This window comes from Neopsephotus bourkii, unplaced genomic scaffold (genome assembly GCF_033783945.1).
Source record: "Neopsephotus bourkii isolate Nb327-2 ecotype Australia unplaced genomic scaffold, CSIRO-AGI_Nbou_v1 NB_301, whole genome shotgun sequence".
NCBI lineage: Eukaryota > Metazoa > Chordata > Aves > Psittaciformes > Psittacidae > Neopsephotus > Neopsephotus bourkii.
Window position 1 is genome coordinate 551,185 of NW_026900810.1, and position 20,482 is coordinate 571,666.

General features: G+C 37.0%; 1 protein-coding gene across 12 annotated transcripts in view; it reads left to right on the forward strand.

Annotated features, from left to right (window-relative positions):
* Positions 1-20,482, forward strand: part of PCNX1 (pecanex 1) — an 89,577-nt gene that overhangs the window by 40,646 nt on the left and 28,449 nt on the right. For 8 of the 12 annotated variants that reach the window (XR_009724528.1, XM_061347133.1, XM_061347124.1 and 5 more), the window contains 10 exons: positions 5,705-5,795; positions 7,510-7,567; positions 9,716-9,933; positions 11,020-11,173; positions 11,974-12,006; positions 13,034-13,205; positions 16,598-16,708; positions 17,188-17,279; positions 18,446-18,555; positions 20,251-20,356. Coding sequence is in view for 11 of the 12 variants with exons in the window: in XM_061347133.1 (XP_061203117.1) it covers positions 5,705-5,795; positions 7,510-7,567; positions 9,716-9,933; positions 11,020-11,173; positions 11,974-12,006; positions 13,034-13,205; positions 16,598-16,708; positions 17,188-17,279; positions 18,446-18,555; positions 20,251-20,356 (1,145 nt within the window). In the remaining variant the exon portion in view is untranslated. The remainder of the gene's footprint in view (positions 1-5,704; positions 5,796-7,509; positions 7,568-9,715; positions 9,934-11,019; positions 11,174-11,973; positions 12,007-13,033; positions 13,206-16,597; positions 16,709-17,187; positions 17,280-18,445; positions 18,556-20,250; positions 20,357-20,482) is intronic. The other 4 variants (XM_061347126.1, XM_061347131.1, XM_061347127.1 and 1 more) reach the window with 3 other exon arrangements.

The window sequence follows — 20,482 nt, forward strand, 5'->3', positions numbered from 1 at the left end:
TACAACAGATGCCCTGTCTCTGAAACTGGGATGAAATAACAGCCTCTTGTCCTCAGCTAGCTGCTTATTTATTTTATTTTTATTTTCTTTTTAATCTAAGGAATACTGGGATTGTGATCAAAGAGAACTGGTCATCTGCAGTTCTACAATACAATTACCCTTCCATGCTGAGCTTTGGATTGTGTCACTTTTATGCAAGCAATAATCTTTCAGATTTATTGAAGTACTTTAACTGATGAAAGCAGGTGGATGTTCTTAAAGACAAAAACATTTTCACTAAAGATAAATGATTACTGATTTGATTAAAACTAAGTTACTGATTACTTACTTGATTAAACCCAATTTAGAATAAATTCCTCAATGCCTTTTTATAATTAAGTAGATGTAATTGATCTGGGACAGATGGGGGAGTATTTTCAAAGCTACAGGTACAAAATACTTCCCATTGTTCCCATGGAAGATACCACTGTTGTAGTCTGTAGAATTCTGCATAGTTTGTAATTTTTTGTTTCTATATGAAGTCTGACAAATACAGTAACTTAAATGTTCTAACTGAAAACTCTTAAGTTTCCATACTGCAGCTGAAGGGAAAATTTTGACCTTTGGACATGATAGTGCTTTGCACACTATAGGGTATTCCAGTTCTGATGGCTTTGGGTTGGCTGACTAGGATTTCAAAACTATTGCTACAAGTAGTAGATGGCTGTGTCGTGATCTAATGATGATGTAGACTTCACCATGTCAGCTGTTAGCAACATTCAGAACTAGTTTGAGAGGTTTGAAACAAAGTAGTATTTATGAGATGGAAAAGTAGGAAATATGCTGAAAGTAACTTAGCTGAAGAAACCATCAGAGCACCATTTTATTTGGATCCTGAGTGGCTGTCTTCCAGGTTTCATCTGTGTAAGCTCATCAGCCTGTTGCTTTCATTGATTCTTATAACTGTGGGTACACCAGTTCATACAATGTGAACAAGAAAACTTGTTTCAAAGGAAGTGCATTTGTCTTTTCATGTCAGAATGAAGAAGCATTTTGAATTTGTGTGCCTGAGTATGCATGAATTTGTTTTGTTCTGTAGCCTAATCCAAATAGAATATTCTTTGGGGACTTTAATTTGCTAAGAATTCACAGCCCTCACTTTAGGGGCTGAAGGGAGTTACAAACATTTCTGTTTAGTGGATAAACATGCTATTGGCTGTATTTCTTCATTTGTGAAGTAAACTTTTGAGTCTGCCATTTGTTCACAATAACAGTCCTCAAAGGAGAAAGGAAAAACTCTTAAGCTTCTTCAGAGCACTGTGGGAGAGCTAGGAATAGGAGGAACAGAAAATGACTAAGGTAACTAAAACTGCTAGGTGTATCCATAGATACTGAATCTTGTGAGCATTGAGAAGCTTCATTTGAGTCTGTGCTGTGAGGAAGCTGGTGTTACCTCACAGTTTAAGAACTACTTATTTGACGGGACTTCAGAGCTCAGCCATAGGATATCCAGTCATACCCTAGGATTTGCATCCTCAGTAGCACTGAACAGTCCTGTCATCTTTTCTACTCTGGATGAGTTGAGGTTTTTCCAGTGATGTCTGTCTTGACAGCTAACTGTAGGAAGCCCGTATAAAGTAGGGGAGTGAATTGTAAGTATGGTAAAACCTGTATCCTGTTTTGCAGTTTGTGTAAAAACAACTGGAAGTGTTCTGTCTATTTGCTACCTCTGTATTAACCTTAAGCAGGTTTGTTTTATCCTACCACAGCTATGGAGTATTTGCTGTATTTGTATTGCTGCTATAAATTTTGACAGATTCAAATATTTATCTTGAAAGTAGCATATTCTAACTTCTGTGACTAAAGTTTCATTAATTTTAAAATCTGAAAGTTTAATTCTAAGGATTCCTAAGGACTGTTGCCCAGATGATTTTTTTCAGTAATTTATGTGTAATTTTGTCCTGACGAGAATCTGAAATGTGTTCCCTAATGCCTTCATGCTTGCTGTTGAAATTGTTTTTTTACTGATGCAGTCAAGAGACCTTACGTGTCACTTAAGGTTTGTTATTAGTTGTGATAAGGAAGATTCCTAATGTCTTGCTCTAGTTTAAATTCTAAGCAGTAACAACTTTTTACTACAGTATGCTTCAAAACGCAGAAGTTATTTAATTAAAGTGAATGAAATGAAAAAAGAGTCTTATAGAAAGTGGAAGCAAGGACAGGTGGCCTGGGAAGAGAACAGGGATGTTGTCCGGGAAGCTAGGGACCACGTTAGGAAAGCTAAGGCCCAGTTAGAATTAAACTTGGCTAGGGATATTAAGGATAACAGGAAGGGATTCTACAGGTACATAGCAAATAAAAAACAGACTAGGAACAAGGTAGGCTCCCTCAGGAAGCTCTCAGGTGAGGTAGCTACACAGGGTTTGGAGAAGGCTGAGGTTCTGAATGACTTCTTTACCTCGGTCTTCTCTAGCAAAGGCTCTGACCGCGCCACCCAAGTCTTGGAAGGCAGATGCAGGGACTGTGAGAATGAAGACCTCAGGCCCACTGTAGGAGAGGATCTGGTTCGAGACCATCTTAAAAATCTGAACGTGCACAGGTCCATGGGTCCTGATGAAATCCATCCACGGGTCCTGAAGGAGCTGGTGAATGAAGTTGCTAAGCCGCTGGCCATCATATTTGAAAAATCATGGCAGTCAGGTGAAGTTCCCAATGACTGGAAAAAGGGAAATATAACCCCTATTTTCAAGAAGGGGAAAATGGATGACCTGGTGAATTACAGACCAGTAGGTCTCACCTCTGTGCCTAGCAAAATCTTGGAGCAGATTCTCCTGGAAGGCATGCTAAGGCATATGAAAAACAAGGTGCTTGGTGACAGCCAGCATGGCTTCACTAAGGGGAAATCCTGCCTGACCAATTTGTTGGCCTTCTATGATGGGGCTACAGAACTGATGGACAGGGGTAGAGCAGTTGATGTCATCTACCTGGAGTTGCGTAAAGTGTTCAACACTGTCCCACACGACATCCTTGTCTCTAAATTGGAGAGACATCAATTTGATGGATGGTCTACTCGGTGGATAAAGAACTGGCTGGATGGCCGCACACAAAGAGTTGTGGTCAATGGCTCAATGTCTGACTGGAGACCTGTAACAAGTGGTGTCCCTCAGGGATCGGTGTTGGGACTGGTCTTGTTCAACATCTTCGTCGCTGACATGGACAGTGGGATTGAGTGCACCCTCAGCAAGTTTGCCGATGACATCAAGCTGTGTGGTTCGGTTGATACGCTGGAGGGAAGGAATGCCATCCAGAGGGACCTTGACAGGCTTGTGAGGTGGGCTGATGCCAACCTCATGAAGTTTAACCATGCCAAGTGCAAGGTCCTACACCTGGGTCGGAGCAATCCCAGACACAGCTATAGGCTGGGCAGAGAAGAGATTTAGAGCAGCCCTACAGAGAAGGACTTGGGGGTGCTGGTGGATGAGAAAATGAACATAAGTTGGCAGTGTGCACTTGCAGCCCAGAAAGCCAACCGTATCCTGGGCTGCATCAAAAGGAGTGTGACCAGCAGGTCAAAGGAGGTGATCCCACCCCTTTATTCTGCTCTCGTGAGACCTCACTTGGAGTATTGTATGCAGTTCTGGTGTCCTCAACATAAAATGGACATGGAACTGTTAGAACAATTCCAGAGGAGGGCCACGAGGATGATCAGGGGACTGATCAACTGAGGAAGTTGGGGCTGTTCAGCCCGGAGAAGTCTGCGTGGAGACCTCATAGCAGCCTTCCAGTATCTGAAGGGGGCCCATAGGGATGCTGGGGAGGGACTGTAGTGATAGGACAAGGGGTAATGGGTTAAAACTTAAACAGGGGAAGTTTAGATTGGATATAAGGAGGAAATTCTTTCTTGTTAGGGTGGTGAGGCACTGGAATGGGTTGCCCAGGGAGGCTGTGAATGCTCCATCTCTGGCAGTGTTCAAGGCCAGGTTGGACGAGGCCTTGGGTGATACAGTTTAGTGTGAGGTGTCCCTGCCCATCGCAGGGCGGTTGGAACTTGATGATCTTGAGGTCCTTTCCAACCCTAACTATTCTATGATTCTATTCTATGATTCTAAAGCACTCAAAACCTTAACTGTTGTGGAAGAAACTCTTTTTAACAAGTGAGCTTTCAACCTGTGTTTCCCTACAAAGGCCTATAGCAGAGACAATTAAATATTGAGAGCTGTTGTGTTTATGAGCTCTGACACACACTATAGGTGACTCCTGAACTATATACCTGACAGAATGATTGGTCTTAGCACATCTGTGTTATGGATCTAATTGGCCTGAAGTGCACCTTCTGAGGGTGAAAAGCTTTATAAAGATACATTCAACATACCAGTGTCTTTTCTTAGTGCCACTGGTTTTAATTATCTAGTTTGAGAGGTTTAATCTTCCCACTTTCAAGCACGTCTGCATTGGACTTGAATGTTTGTGGGTCTGAAGAGAGTTTGTGCAGGATCATAGTGTGTTTAAGAAAAAAAAAATCCCCCACAATATCAGAAACTCCCTTACAGAAGGGAGAAAGGCTCAAAGCTCTGATCTCGTCAGGCATTTCTACTCAATCTGCTTGTTATTCTGTATCAACAGAAGAAGAAAGAGCTATAAGATGTGCAGCTGAGAGTTATAGTTTTTCTTTCAGATGGTCCAGAGTAGGATTTCTTTTTTTGTTTTGTGTAAGCAGATCTGAAAATACTGCATGCTTTGCATCATGGCTTAAGAAAGGGTTTCAGCTAGAAGAGATGGAGAAGTTGGCAGAACACGTCATATGAGATGACAATTTCAAAATCTGCTTCTTGCAGTCAATTCAATATATTGAACCTGGCTTTCAGGGGAAATTACAATGCTTCTCTCTCTGATCAGGCTATTGTGGGAGATGGGCACTGTAAAACATCACATTGTAAGGTAATTTATCATTGGAGTTATAATCTGGCTTTTTTGCAAATTATATATTTAGGAATTTCTTGATACTGTTCATTCAATAAGCTTTTAATAACAACTTTAGGAAATAATGGGTAATGGATTCCTAGTAACTCTAAATGGATTATCTGAGATGTTCGTTTTCAGTCTTCTGTTCTTACACTGAAGATTGTGCTTCTGGCTTATAGACTAAATCTATTCCTACAATTCTTTTTTTTTTTTTTTTTTTTTTATTTTCTACAGGTATAACTTAGGAAGCATCTTTAGCCCTGTTTCAATCTTTGTGTTTATTTTCAAATAGATACATGCGCCTCAAAAGTATTCAGGGCACTTGAGGAGTCTCTAGCTGAATGTTGTGTTTCTTTAATGCTGATAATGAAGGATTTACTGATTGCTCTACTTCAGGTGGGGAGGGATGAGGAGGAACTGAAAATGGTCATGGCAAGTTGTTTGCCTTGTCTTCTTAGGGGATGGGGAAAGGGCTCACAATGTGCTTTTGTTGTGTTGATGGTGACATCTTGTAACTACAGACTCCTACAGTTCAATTCAGTTCTGCAATTTACTATGCATGTGTCACGTAAAATGGTATGAGAGTTGAGTAGCTAATGTCTTGTCTGCATTGGTGACACATTAATGTGTAATAATGTTGTATATTTTGACACTGATGTAAATTTAGATGTCTAAATTGATCTCAGTAGCAAGTGAAGTAGAAACTACTGCGAGTGGGATGAAACATGAAATTCTGACCTGCTTTTGACCTTTTCTTTAACAGGTAAGTTCAGTTCTACGCTCTACGAGACAGGGGGCTGCGACATGTCACTTGTGAACTTTGAGCCAGCTGCAAGAAGAGCATCGAACATCTGGTGTGTGTGAAGGCCAGTCAAGAGTGATGATTCTTGTCTTACTGCAACCAAATACTTGATTTTAATTTTAAAAGGCTATTTAGTATGGACTATCGGAATATTATCCATATACTTTTACTTTTGAAATCAAAGTGATTTTTATGAGAAGATGACATTAACTGCATAGGTTTTTTTTGGTGGGTTTTGTTGGGGTTTTTTTTGATACTTAAAGCTCAGAAAATTAAGACTACTATTGCTTAAGCAGTAGATGTCCCAGAAGACAACTTGACATGCATTTTTGATTGGCTTTAGAAAGTCTTTAAGGATTTAGACCAGGTTTGGGGAAAGTAGGTAGCTGTTGACCATAACGGCTTTTCACTTACTTAGAAATGAACTTCCAATTGTGAAGCAAATGTAAACTGATAAAATTTGTTCTCAAGTTCATAGATGGCATGAAACAATACATGGAAGTGTTGACATGCCTGAGATTGACATCTGACTTGGAGCTATAGACTGGAAAGTTCATCTGCTGTTGGGAAGATGCCCTTTCTCTGAAGGGGCAGGAGGCATAAGAAGGAAAAACAATGCAAAACTTCCTGTTTCCCTGCAGTCTGTTTCACTAAATAGAAACACTGTGAAGCTATTGTCATGCAAAATGCCACAAATTCCTACCATGTGTAGGGGGAATAGCTGTTGGAATTATAGAGCAGTGGATATAGAAGCTCCCATATTCAAATCTTGTGGAATTGTGCAAGTGCCTTTTGTAGAGTTGAACTTTGACAAAGTTCTGTCTTCCTTGCACAAAGCTGCCAATGCCTGCCTTCTACTGCTTGCATGTTCTAGATGCAATGGCTTTGCTGATGGCTGCTGTTATGAAGTTACATGTACTAATGGAAGAAACAAACTGGCCACATCCAGATAATCAGATCTCACTTTTAGAGAATACTTGAGTTTTAGTGAAGTAAAATTGATAACAAAGAATGTTTTTATCTTAAGGCAAGGAACTGAAGGAAAGTTGCATAAATTTGATACCAGTCTTACAGCCATGTGATTTTACATGGAAAACAAACATTCAAAAGCTATCCAAAATTGGGGAAAAAAGCAGTGGTCGGATATGGACCCCCATACAGTAAGAGAAATTTCTCCTCATCTCTAATGAATGGAAATTGCAAAGTAATTTTGCTCTTCTTTACCAGAGGCTTAAATTTTATTTAAAGCTGTTTTTCAAAAGCTATTTAAGTTTAAGTAACACAGTATACTTGTGTTAAATATGTACTATCTTGGGAGTCTGGGGACCTTGGTAAAAACAGTACTGAATTAACATAAACTCTGTAAGTGAACGCATAGAGGGCTCTTTGTTGCTCTAGAGATGTTATGTGTGTTTGCACATAAGTAGCTAGCAGATTATAAAACTTTGTTTTTCCTTTTTTTTTTTTTCCCCAAGGGGAATAATTACTGTCATGCTAATCCTTGTTGGACAACTCTGGGACTAGGTGTTGAGAAAATTATACCAAGGTTAAAGAGTCTCCTGATTTGCTGTGCCTACAGAAGGTGCCATAATATACAACACTAAGTGGACACTTGCATTTAAAAAATGATTGAAAGAAAAACTTAAATATTTTTAGCTAGAAGCTGCAAGGAGTCAAAATTAATTTGGGACACTAGAAAATCAAGAGTTGGCCTGTTGAAATAAAATGTAGTTTTATAATCTGAAGTCTCTCCCCTGTTCTTATAGTGACACGGACTCTCACGTATCGAGTTCTACCTCAGTTCGCTTTTATCCACATGATCTAGTAAGTTTCTCATCTTTATTTTTAAAGCATGCAAAAAATCAGAAGGCTTTCAAATTTTATAGCACCGATTAACCATCCTGCGTGGTAGTTCTCTGTTCTTAAGGAGAATTTTTGCCTGGGTTTAGATGAAGATTAAGTATGTATTGTTCCAGTGTCTTCATATATACATACAAATTCATCTTTCTGCATAGTACTTTAAAATCAAAATATAAGTGGCTTTCTCTGATCTAAAGCATAGTTATTTTCTAAATCACATGGAAATTGTTCTAAGATAACTTGTAAAGGTTTCTGGAGATAATAACTTGGCCAGAGCTTTCCTTCTGTGCTAAGGTCAGCAGTCAGCAGAAAGAAATAAATTTCTTGTTCTGTCCAAAAGAAACTCCAGAAGTTTCCCTGAAAGGAATTTACAAATCTGTCATTGGAATCTGTTGTACAGAATTTTAATTCATATGCAGGAGTGACTGGGAAGAAAGGCAGAGCTTACACTGTTAAATACCATAAATAGCTTTAGAATTCTTCAGTTTTCTGATCTCGAGCCTTTTATATTATTGTAAAGTTCAGGCATACCTGCAATCTTAATTAATTCTGAAGTCTTACATTGCTGGGTCAGTGCAAGAGGTCATGATTCTTACGATCATGATCCTTAAACTGGGAAACCAAAGTACATTGAAGTACCTAATGACCTAATCAAGAGGGAAAATGAAATATGAATTCACCATTTGGCAGAGGAAGAGAAGGCCTTTTTTTGCTGGACTGTGCTTTTGATCAAGAATGTGCTTTTTGTACCTGGTGTCTGCTAGAGGAATTTTCTTTGCGTTTCACCATCCCCCTTGAAAATGTAGACTCTTAAAATGAGGCTCCATTTTCTTTCTTGTACTGTTGGTTTGCTAGCGTGAAGGGAATGGTTCGGCTTAAGGCAAATTTGTATTTGTAAAAGTTTAGCACATGTGTCTTGACTGAAGTTTTCCACTGAAATTTATTATTAGTGTTGGTGAACATTATGGTGTTTCTACATTTTCAGAAACCAAATTTTTTACAAGCTGTTTAAAAAGCATCTGTTTTTTGACACAGCTTATCTTGGGTAGTATTTTTTGTATTTTTGAAATGCCTTTAGGAAGGCAGTGTTTCCTGCTTGTTGTTTTTATTAGTATTTTTCTAGGAAGGCAAAGGTAGCTGAGCGAAGTTAAAGTACATTAATGCTTTAAGGAGTCATTAAAAAAATTCAAAGATGAAAAATTGAATGTTAAACTTTATAGGGGTTTGGATGCTCAAGGGTTTTTTTACAATTATCTGAATGTTGACACTTAAAGGTGATACTGTTTAAATTTTAGTCTTTCCCTGAAAAGATTGAGAGGTTTTTCTTTCATTAAATTATGGTTTAATGATGTGATGCTGTAAAGGGCAATGCATTAAGATGTCTCTTGGCCTGTTAATGAAACTAAGAAAAGGAGTTAGATGGCATATACATACTGTAGTAACTTTTTAACTTTCAGAGCGCTCTTCTTGGATATCCTGGTTGTTGCTATAACTGTGATTTCAAAAGAACTCTAGAGTGACAAACTACAAAATAAGTGAGAATTTTAGTTGGTGATAAACAGTAATTAAGTAGTTAGGGCAGAGCTTTTTTTAGTTTGTTTCTTAGTATTCTGAATGTCATGAGTTTGACCACTGATGCATGTATATATTGCTTTGTCCTTGCAGAAACAACCATTCAGCGTGGGTGTGCATGCAGGTTAGCTAACTTGAAGAAATGTGTTGCAATTTATTTAAAGTCAGTGTTGGATTATTTTTGTGGTATACTTTATTCCTGTTCACATATCAGTTTACTTGTCTTCAAATTTGAAGTTTTTGGAGTAAATGGGATAATGTACTTCGAAGGCATGTTTGTACTTCATTTGAAATAAGGTATATGCTAAAATGCCAAGCAGTGATGTTGTATGGTGATTCAGAGAAATAATTATTGCTGTTGGTGCTATTCATTTGCCTTAAGGACAGGAAAAGTAAGTAAAAGCCTGAGAACTGATACTGGTTAACAAGGAAACTTCTCAAAAGTGAAACTAAATTCTAACAACTTTCTCCAAAGCATTTCAAAGTAGAATACAGTGATATAATAAAAATGAGCTTTTATTAATACTGACTTTCTTTTAGCTTTCTCTTCCTCAGATCAGGTTGAACAGGCTGCTAACCATGGATACAGATCTCCTGGAGCAGCAAGATATTGACCTGAGCCCTGACCTTCAGGACCACATGCAACCTCAAGAGGAAGCAGCTCAAAAAGTCAAGCAGTACTATCGCTTTTGGATCCTGCCTAAGCTTTGGATTAGCATCAATTTTGATAGATTAACTCTTCTGGCTTTATTTGATAGGTGAGATCTTCATATTTTACTAGATCTCAGAAAGTAATGATTAAAAAATTGTAACTAGACTGTAATCCAGATAAAGATATATCCTTAGAGGGTTTTACTCATTATTCTGAGCAATTAAAGAATAATACAAAATGCAGTTTTTCTAAAATAACAGTTGCTACTTTCCCTTTTTCTCTGGTGATGTAAAAAAAAGGAAAAAAGAAAATGCCTCACTTTGCATGGATGGGCAATAATGTATTTGAACAGTAAAAAAGAGGTTTGTTGCTAATCTTTAAAGCTAGAAAATAACCTCCAAAAAACTAATTGAAAGGGTCTAGAACCTGGCATACACTTACATTACTTCAGCAGGTAGAGAGATTTTACCTGTTGTTTCAAAGCATTATTCCCAAGGGCCTTTGAACACTGCAGTCTGTTGTCTCTGCTGCATTTACCTAGTGGAATAAAATGGAGGTGACCCCATTAAAAAAAAGTTACAAACTTTTATAATATATAGGGTATTTAAATTTTGGCAATAAACTTCATTGAGATAAACATAGTAATGATTCTGTCCGGGCAGAAATATTCTGTTCTAAAGTGCTGCCAGTATCATACGGAATTGTCTTTATTCCACTTGGAAGGTATTAGTCAAGCGTATTTTTTAGCTTCTTTGTTATAAAATTATGAATGACAGCCTATATGCAGATAAGCTACCATGTATATTTTCCCAGGTTTGTAGTCACCCTGTGTGCACCCTGAATGTAGATTTGTTACAGACCATTCTTCTGGTTGAGCATTGAATTATTCCTGAAGTTGTTTGCTGAAGTTGTTTTCTGCTGTTTAAAAATCAGTTGCATAAGATACTAATTGCTTTCAGCTGTTGTTGAAATCTGCTAGCTCCTAGCTTTGCTAAAGGACAGTGTGCTAGTGTAGGCAATGCAAGTTCAGATCTATTAACGATTTTGCTACCAGCATCATAACTCTTATTAAGTTCTGACCCTAACTGTTCCCTTGCAGCTTTTTTTCTAGACATAGTTAGCTTTCAATTCTATCTTCTTTTTTTTTTTTTTGTTGTTGTTCCTTTTTTTTTTTTTAATCTCTCTAATACAGGAATCGTGAGATCCTTGAAAACGTGTTAGCTGTCATCCTAGCTATTCTAGTTGCATTTCTGGGCTCCGTACTTCTTATAGAGGGCTTTTTCAAGGATATTTGGGTCTTCCAGTTCTGCCTGGTAATAGCCAGTTGTCAGTACTCACTGTTGAAGGTATTTTAATTTCTATCTTTGCTTTCTGTAAACAATAGCAATAACTTCTGTTGGGTGTTGCAGGTTAGTTAGAGCTTTACGGAAAAACTGCATGCTTATGATTTAAAAAATGAGTAAACTTCAGTTTTATGGAAAATTTAATAGGTGGTTATAGAAGGTCACTGCACTAGAATGGTTCTGTTTATGTTTGTTAAACAACTCTTTATTTGCTGTTCTTTCTCATGCACTTTATTGTTTTCCTGAAGAGGGAGCATATTCTTACTGGTTGAAAGCAGCCTACAAATTAAACTTGAAGAGATTTTTTTTGTTTGGTTGATTTTGAGTTTTTTTTATTATTGACTACACCTCAGTGCATTCATATGAAACAGCTATAGCTAGGCATATTTTTAGTCAGAATCTTAGGGTTTTTTTTTTTTGTTTTGTTTTGTTTTTTTTTTTTTTTTAGAAATTTGTAATTTAATGATTGTTTATTTCTTTAAGATTATACTATTAGGGTGTACATTAGATTTAAAATTAAATTGCATAATATTTTTGTGCTTAAAAATACAAGTTTTAAAAATTAGTTTTGTGGGGGTTTTTTTAACAGAAACTTAACACTTTTGGTGATAGACATACTTTTTGAACAGATTTTATGGTTTGATGCATTGTGGTATTTAAAGGATGTACAGTGGTTTGAGAATTGTGAAATTAGTTGTAGATGTTATTAGTAGAACTTTAATCAAGAAAGGTGGAGGGAGGGGGAAGATGCATATCATTTACCTGTAGATTGGGTAACTTTCCTCTTTCCATTTTGATTTCAGAGCGTTCAGCCAGATTCTTCCTCCCCTCGACATGTAAGTTATAGGCATATGCTGCTATACTTAACCCTGCGGAGAGAACTAAGGAACTCCACAGAGAACTGATCTTTTTGGTTTGATCTTTTTGGCATTTCTCTTATGTACTTTCTCATAAGGCACAAGAGGTTTATGTTGTCTTAGTGTGTGAGAAGGGAACCGATACTATTTTTTGTATATGTTTGTATTTAGCAAATCATGTCCTCCTTGTTTTAAGACCAGCTTTTGCTATAGAGCCATTTGTCATAGGTTTTTTCAATGAATCTTTAGTATTCAAGCAATTATACTTAAAATTTGCTGTACTGGTATCAATCTAAATCTAAGCTTTGTTCTATTCTGGTCTTGTAGATAATTCAGTTTTCCCAGTATGCACATAGATTTATTTTTTTCACTCTGCTTAGGCTGAGTAAGCAATACTCTAGTGAGCATTAACATTTGAGCATGGAAATGTTAATGTGCTAGTGTTGCACAATATGTTTATATTCTATTATGCATCTGCTAGATTGCCAAGACAAAATATTTTTGTTATTATTTTTCAACTATTATTAGGACATTATTCCTCTGCAGCAAGTAATATTATTTTTGGTGGTAACTTGTGTGTTTTAATGAACACACAAATACAGATATATATATCTCCTTCTCTACCCCCACAGGAACAATATTTGAGTAATAAACTTTTATTGCTCTTTTTTCAGACTTTATGTATTCTCTCTTGCTTATGAAGCCTAATCAGACTTTCTCTGGCATTTAGTATTGTAAAAAACATGCTTTAAAACTTAATGGAGAATAAGGTTAAATATAACTTAGTGTAACTTAATCTGTTATTCTCGTTATAAAGCCACACAAAAAAAGACATCACTGCAATGCAATACATTAAGGATTTTATGAACAAAACTTAAGGATGTGACAGGACATTAATTGTTGAGCAGTGACTAAATTTTAATTCTAAAATTACCTGTAACAGAAGAGTATCTGTTACTTTTTCTGCTAATTATGAAACAAATGTTCTCTTTTCTATTTTAAACAGGGTCATAATCGTATCATAGCCTATAGTAGGCCTGTATATTTCTGTTTATGCTGTGGTCTTATTTGGCTGTTGGATTATGGCAGCAGAAACATATCTACAACAAGATTCAGGTTGTATGGAATGGCTTTCACCAACCCTTTGCTGCTGCTGTCAGCCAGGGACTTAGTTATAGGTGAGTAGCTTTGGGTTTAGTGGGTTGGTTTTTTTAATGGTTTTGAATTGTTTGCTTCACCACAGCAGCAGTCTCCACCTCACCCCCCAGCATCTTATGATACTATTGTATCATCACTTTTCTAGATGTAGCAATTTAGTTTCCATGGGAAGTGTAATTTTGGCTTTGCTGAAGTTTATTGAAAAATTCCCCCCTTCTATAGCTTTACTGTAAGAACTGCAGAGATGTCAACTGATGTGTCGTAGGGAAAAAAGTTTTAGCTTTTTATCTAGTATCTTCATCCCTGAAAATTCCGTTGATTCTTGTATCTAGATGTGCTACTTTGCTTGGATATAGCTGCTGAGTATTTAAATATTTTGATTTGGATTCTTTCATACTCTTCAGAGGGGCTTGTGGCAAGTGAGTAGGAGTTCTCTTAAATCAGGTTATTTAGCAGTCAGGTAGAAGGGTTACGACAATTTTAAAAACACTGTAGGCAGATCTTAATATGTGTTGTCTCAGAATAGGTCTGTCAGCAAAAATATAATTCTGGCCTGTATGAGGTGTTTTTCTTATGTTCAGAACAGCACAGTGCATTCACAGTACCACTGGTATTTAACACCCCTCCATCTCACACCCTCAAAACTCAACTAATTTTTCCACTGCTGTAGCTGTTACTACTTTCAGTAAACTCTAAGTAATCTCAGGCAGAGCCTGAGAGAAAGGAGAGAGAAAGAACACAAAGATTTGAAGAACATCTTGTCATAGGCACTTTTGTGCATATTCTTTAATGGAGCAAAGTCATTTGGATAATCCTCTCTGCATCACCTCTGTGGAGGGAAGAAAATATGTAAGAATTAACCTAAATCGAACACACGTGCTCTTAGTCATACCAAAATACCTGTGTATGAAAGACTAAAGCAGTTAAATGTTATGACTGCTTGTCTCCAATTTTTGGATAGTCTTCTGTCCAATGAAAGTTAACACTTGGTCTTGTTTCTTTTACTTCTTTAATAAGAATTAGAGACTATTGTGAATTAGGTTTTATTACTTGATTTTAGGAACATCCTGAATTTCATATCATGTGTTGTTTTGCTGCTTTGACTTTCTGCTGTGAAATCTGTATCTAAATTTAAATGTCCAGATAGAAAAGGTGTAAATGACCTATGAACAGAGTATTGTCCAGGCATTTCCAAAGGTGTTTTTCTACAGATACTATGGATATTCATGCACTGGCATATTTAATTATAGATACTTTTGACTCAAGATATAAAACTAGGTTCATTTCCCCTTGTTTATGCTTTGTCAATTGCAGAAGTCTTTTCTCTTCCCTTAATCACCTTGAGTCATTGCTGTAATGTATATCCATATCCCCATAGAATAATACATATGTGCATATGTAGGTGGTGTGTTGTAATGTGAAAGTGACCTACTTCTATTTCCATCTTTAAAGATGTGCTGGAGTCTTCAGCAGGTTGTGTCCATTTGGGTATTAATTTTTAAGGCTGTATAGTTCTTCTGCGTGCTTTTTGATCCTTTCGTTTTACTGTGCTTTGGTATCTTGCACCAACTTAGATTCTTTATATTTCTTGGCAGTTCTACTAGTACAAAAAAAAAAGATTGCCAGAACAGCTCTCACTTTTTAAATCAAAACCAAAACCTACACCCTCTACCCCACGAACACACATGCATGCCCTTGCCTTTGGAGCAATTCTGAATGTTGGTAAAACTGTTTAAAAAGCTTTGTGTGTATATCACAAAGCAAGCTGGCTACTAGGAAACATACTTTGTTAGCACAAAGTAGAAGTCTCAGCTGCCTTTTTTCCCATTCACAAGCACAGCTACTCAAACAACACAGGTGCAGGGCAAGGCAAACTTTGTGTTTAGGTAACGTAATTGCTGTGTCCTTGCCAGCAGACAAGTGAGGACTGGTACAAATTTCATATGAGTTTATTTTATCCCACGTATTGATCTATTGTTCTAAGTCTGTTCCATGTTTATGATGATCTGGTTTCACCCATGTGGTCCCCATTAGGGAGCAATTCTGTTGCAGACTTTAAAAACCATCAGAAATAGTGGGTTTTTACTGGACTAATCTCCCTAAATTATTTATTTGCAGATCTGTTTTGTAACTTTGTTTTCAATCAACCCAAGGTAGCTCAGCTTCAGGCCTTCACAATACAACTTTTTCACATCTCAGTGAGAGAACACTTTGCCTCCTATGTAGGCGTCCTTAAGTAAAGATCTGAGATAAAGGTCTGACTACAGACTTCTGAAAAATGTTTTCTTCAGGTCCTGAATAGCTGGTCCTTGGTCTTGTTTCCTATTTTGTATCAGTAGGAAGGTGCAGAACTCTGTTTTTCCCAAGCCTTGAACCCGCATATCTTTAAATTACAGTTATTTAAGTTCAGTGAGGAGTAGGAGAAGAAAATCAGAATTACTTATCTCACTGTAGATATTTCAAAAGTGGTATCCTTTAGTATCCAACCACTCTATGGATATAAAGTTAGAAACTTAAAATTGAGGCTTGTGATTCTGCTGCTTCTAGTCACTGCAGCTACAAGTCAACGAGGTCATAGAATTCCTACCTAAACTGCTAGATTTTGCCTGCCAGGGTTATTTTCATGGCTAGATCCTTTTATCCTTTAGAACCTAGAACACAGAATGTGCTGCTGCTAGGGAGTTGTGTTTGAAGTACTTAACGGTTGTGTAAAAGATTGTTTGTTATTCATATTTGATTCCTGAAATGGAAAATAAATGCTATTACAGGTTGGGACATAACATTGTCTATGTTAATATTAAGTGGCCTTAATTTCTCTTTGCATTCTGAAATCCTGTAATTTGCAGAGGTTTTAATGGTTCATTCAGTTATTCCTTTTATTTAAAAGAAAAAAAGTCATTTATGATCAGAACTTTTCAGAGGTGGTGTGGGAAAAAGAGTGAAATTCAGGTGCTATTAGTGGCAGAAAACCCAAGGTAAAATGCTTGGCTTCTCCTACGTCCGTGTGGCTGGTGTTACCCTTTAGTCCTGTAACTCCAGACAGGCAGTTAGGCTCTGGTAAGCACTCGTTTACAATGAGTGAGAACTTACAAATCTTCTAATCTGTAAAGGCTCTTGGCTGATGCTTGTGAAATAAAAATGGAAAGCCTGAATTGGCCTGTGTCCATTTCTACAGTGATTAAAAGGGAAGTACAAGAAGTCTTGACTGTTGATCTATGCAACCTCTACATTCAGAAAGTTCTGAGTCACTGGAGTGCAGATACACATAATGGATGTTTTCCTTAGAAATAGTTATAGAAGTCCTTTAATGATGTTAGATGGTGTGTGTGACACCATAGAACTTAAATTGAAGCTTACATTATCTTGCAATATTTTTCATACCCTCTTTTTCAACTTCTTTTTTCTTCCATAGTGTTTACACTATGTTTTCCCATAGTATTCTTCATTGGTCTCCTGCCTCAGGTGAATACATTTGTGATGTATCTCTGTGAACAGCTGGATATTCATGTCTTTGGTGGCAACGGTGAGTGGTGTGTTTTTTGTGTCAGTGACAGCAACATTACATTAAGGGCAGCTGTCAGATCAGTAGGGTAGTTACTAATAGTGTAATCACTAAATATTTTTTTATTCCTACCCTCTAAACATAGAATATTAATTATTTTTTTTTTAAGAGGCTAAAGGTCTTCTGATTACTGAAAACTAAAATTACTGTCCTAGTAAGTCTGTCAAAAAGTGTACTTTCCTTCTCAGCTGTTTTTTGCTGCAGTTAAACATTTCTATAGTAATGCTGTTGAATAAATGGGGAGGCATATAAAGCCATGTAGGTTTTTCTTTAAGGAAAAAAAAGGGGAACAATACAAGTAGTTGCTGTGGGGTTTCTGTATCAGAGGGGTGTTGCAACTAGGGGGCTAATATCTTAATCTGAAGTATTTTGTATTCTAATCTGATTGTATTCTAATCTAATTACGTAATGCTGTCTACTTCTCCTTTTTTTATTTTCAGCTACCACAAGCCTGCTTGCAGCACTTTACAGTTTTATCTGTAGTATTGTGGCAGTAGCGTTGTTGTATGGGCTGTGCTATGGTGCCCTGAAGGTGAGCAAAATTTTAGGGTTGGTTCTTTACTTTGTGCTATCTTAGATATTTAATTATACAGAAAGTAAATTAGAAATATTACCTGATTTTGTAGGGTTTTAGACTTACTCAGCTGTGATGCCAATAAAGGAGATGCAATGCAGAAACAAAACAGTTTTTTATTTCTAAAAGGTATATGATGTGTGTGCACTAACAGACCAGAACCATGACACTTAACAAAACAAAAAAAAAAAAACACCAGAAAATCACTTAAGTGGCTTGTTTCTACCACAGCTGTATTAGTTTGCTAATGTCTCAAAATGGCTCATGTGACTGTTTCTGGTTTGCAGCACTGGGGAAAAATAGCCTTTTCAAAATTAATCTTTACTTGAAAAGAAACCAGGAAATAGTTTGCAGTGTCAAAGTTAAGATGTGTGTAATCTTAAAAGATAGAGTTAGCTGGCACATGTGACAGTGGGGGAAACTAAACCCAACTGTTTTTCCTTGCTTGAAGTGCCGTTCTGTTTGGAAATGATATGGTATTGATTCCTTGATTTCAGATGTGTTCATAATCAAATGCTCTTGGTTCACAATTAATTATAGCATATGTGCTTTCCAACTTAGAATTAACTGGCTTTCTTCCATCTGTCAGGGTAAAAAGTTGCTAGAGGCAGTGCTCCTGTGATGGTGTCACCTGCAGAACATCTTTAGTGTGCATGTTTATCATATTAGCCTTTTAAGAACACTTGTTCAAGATAAACTTTAGCCAAGAATCACTTTAGCTTTGCAGATCCAGTATAGATCATGTAAACAAACCCCTGGTTTAATCTAAATCCAGCACATTAGGAAAAAATATCCAAGTGAAAACATGTAACTTCCAAAACTAAGTGATTAAATGCAACTCTAAACCTGTGGTTTCAAGGAATGCAGAAAATTATTCCTAAGAGGTATGAAAATGGATGATTGTTCAATGATCAAGATAGGGTAGGCTTAAGGGAGTTAAGCATAGGTAAATATGTCCAATTAGGTAAACATTTAAGTGTTTCTGTACTGAAAGGCCTGATCCATTTTTTGTGGAATTTAGTTCATTTTTCCATGCTCTTACTATGATATCCGTGATTCTTATATATCAGATAAGTGTCATATACTTTGTCTCCTTTTTATTAACACTTCATTTCTATCTCCAGGATTCTTGGGATGGGCAGCATATTCCAGTTCTCTTCTCCATATTTTGTGGTTTGCTAGTGGCAATATCATATCATCTCAGCAGACAAAGTAGTGACCCTTCTGTACTTTTGTAAGTGACTCAGTTTGTGTCCCTTCCCTAGAGAAGAAACAAGTTGCAAGGGAACATTATTTTAATGTTAGATATTGGTACTGTTTGAACTAGTAGTCAACAGCATTATCAAAAATAGTGTATTGATTCAGTAGTTAGAAGTTCTCAAATTTTGCACCTAGTTCCTCCTCTAATGGCAACCTTTCTTTGCCTTCTGGCAAATCACCTACATGTGAAAATCTGATTTGACTGCCTGCTGATGTTCTCAAAAATGCCAGTCAGGTGCGATCTTTCTGCTGGTGTTGTTTCTGCTGAGCAGCCTGTACCCATTCTGTATTTGAAGAGGTGCACAAAGTCACAGTTTAAGCTGGAGCCCATGTGGATGTTTAGAACTGCTTCTCTCACTTAATTCGTTATTGTGTTCTTATCTTGAATGTGTGCTCGGAGCACTTGTTTAAATAATTTTATCTCGGGTGTAAAACAATAAGGAACTGTTTTGGTGATGAGCCTTTCTATCTAGCATGGGGAAACATGTATTTATGTTGCCATTCTGAGTAGGAGCATTGATCTCATGAGATTCAGTTAATAATTATGTGTGTAAAACAAAACAATTCCAGTAGGAGAAACACCTCCCACAGAATAGCCAATAGAGGCTCAGTTACACACCTGGGCTAGGCAGAGCTTGGACTTGGGTTTAAATTTAGCCCTAATGTTGGATGAACTTGATAAGCAGTAGTCTGGAGTAGATAGTGAGGGGCCTCTTCTGTGAACAGGGAGATTAATGATTTGTGAGTGTTCACAAAGAAGGAGAATTCTTATCTTTGGGTTGATGGCTAAACCTTGTCCTGTTAGTCTTAGTTCAGGTGACTTTACTCATTTGGTATGAGGTTCTTGTCCATAGATACCTGTTCTTGTTTTCTTTTCAAGTACTATAGGCTGGATGCTTATTTCGCCTGCAGATTCACCCGTTCAGATGTGGCATGATTAAGCGTTGCAATGTATTGCAATATTGCCTTTGAAGATCTGTGTCTCATTCTGTAGTGAGCTTCCTGTCCATGAAATGAAGTAATACATATTTCTGTACCACACAGGCTATTGTAAGAAAAAAATCCCATTGAGGGGTTGTAAGACACTTAAGTACTGCTAACACTGCTGCCTATGGTCTTCTGAAAGCTTAAATGTAAATTTCTGGGGCCTTTGTACCAGCAATGTCTGCTAAGAATTTAGTAGTTGGTCAGCATGGATAATTCATGAATTAAACAGGGTGGTATAGATTTTGTTATTGTTGTTGGTGAAGTTTTAATTTAAACCAAGGGATTCTTGGTTTTCTAATTGGTGTTGACAAATAGACCACTTCTAAACTTTGCACCAAGTTATATTTCAGTTATTTATGGACTGAAGTCTTGCTTCATAAGTGCTTAAAATTCAGTATGTGTTCAGTTACTCCATTGGTAGTGGAGAAAGTGCTGTTTGAACAGCATCTGGCTGCTCAACTTTAAGGGTGGTCACTGCATGTAACCAGTGAACTAATTCTTTTATAAAATTGAAAGCTCATCTGTGTAGATTTGCTCAGCCATGTGAAAGCACTCATAGGCCAGGATCATTTTTTTCTTGTAGTCAGCTTGTAATAGAAGTTTTTACTCTATTATTCATCTAAAATATTCTTCAAATAGAACAGTACATGATTTTCAGTGGGTTGTTTTTTGTGTCTTTAAGCTCTTTAGTGCAATCAAAATTTTTTCCTAATTCTGAAGACAAAAACCCTGAGGATCCTCTGTCTGAAGTAAAAGATCCTTTACCTGAAAAGCTTAGAAATTCTGTGGTAAGTAGGCTTTTTAATTTTTATTTTTTTATCTAAGCATTTAGTATATGTTGGCTTGTATAGCAGCAATCTGGATCTTACTTAACTAACAATACTTAGTTACCATGGTGTTGATTTAGAATGGCT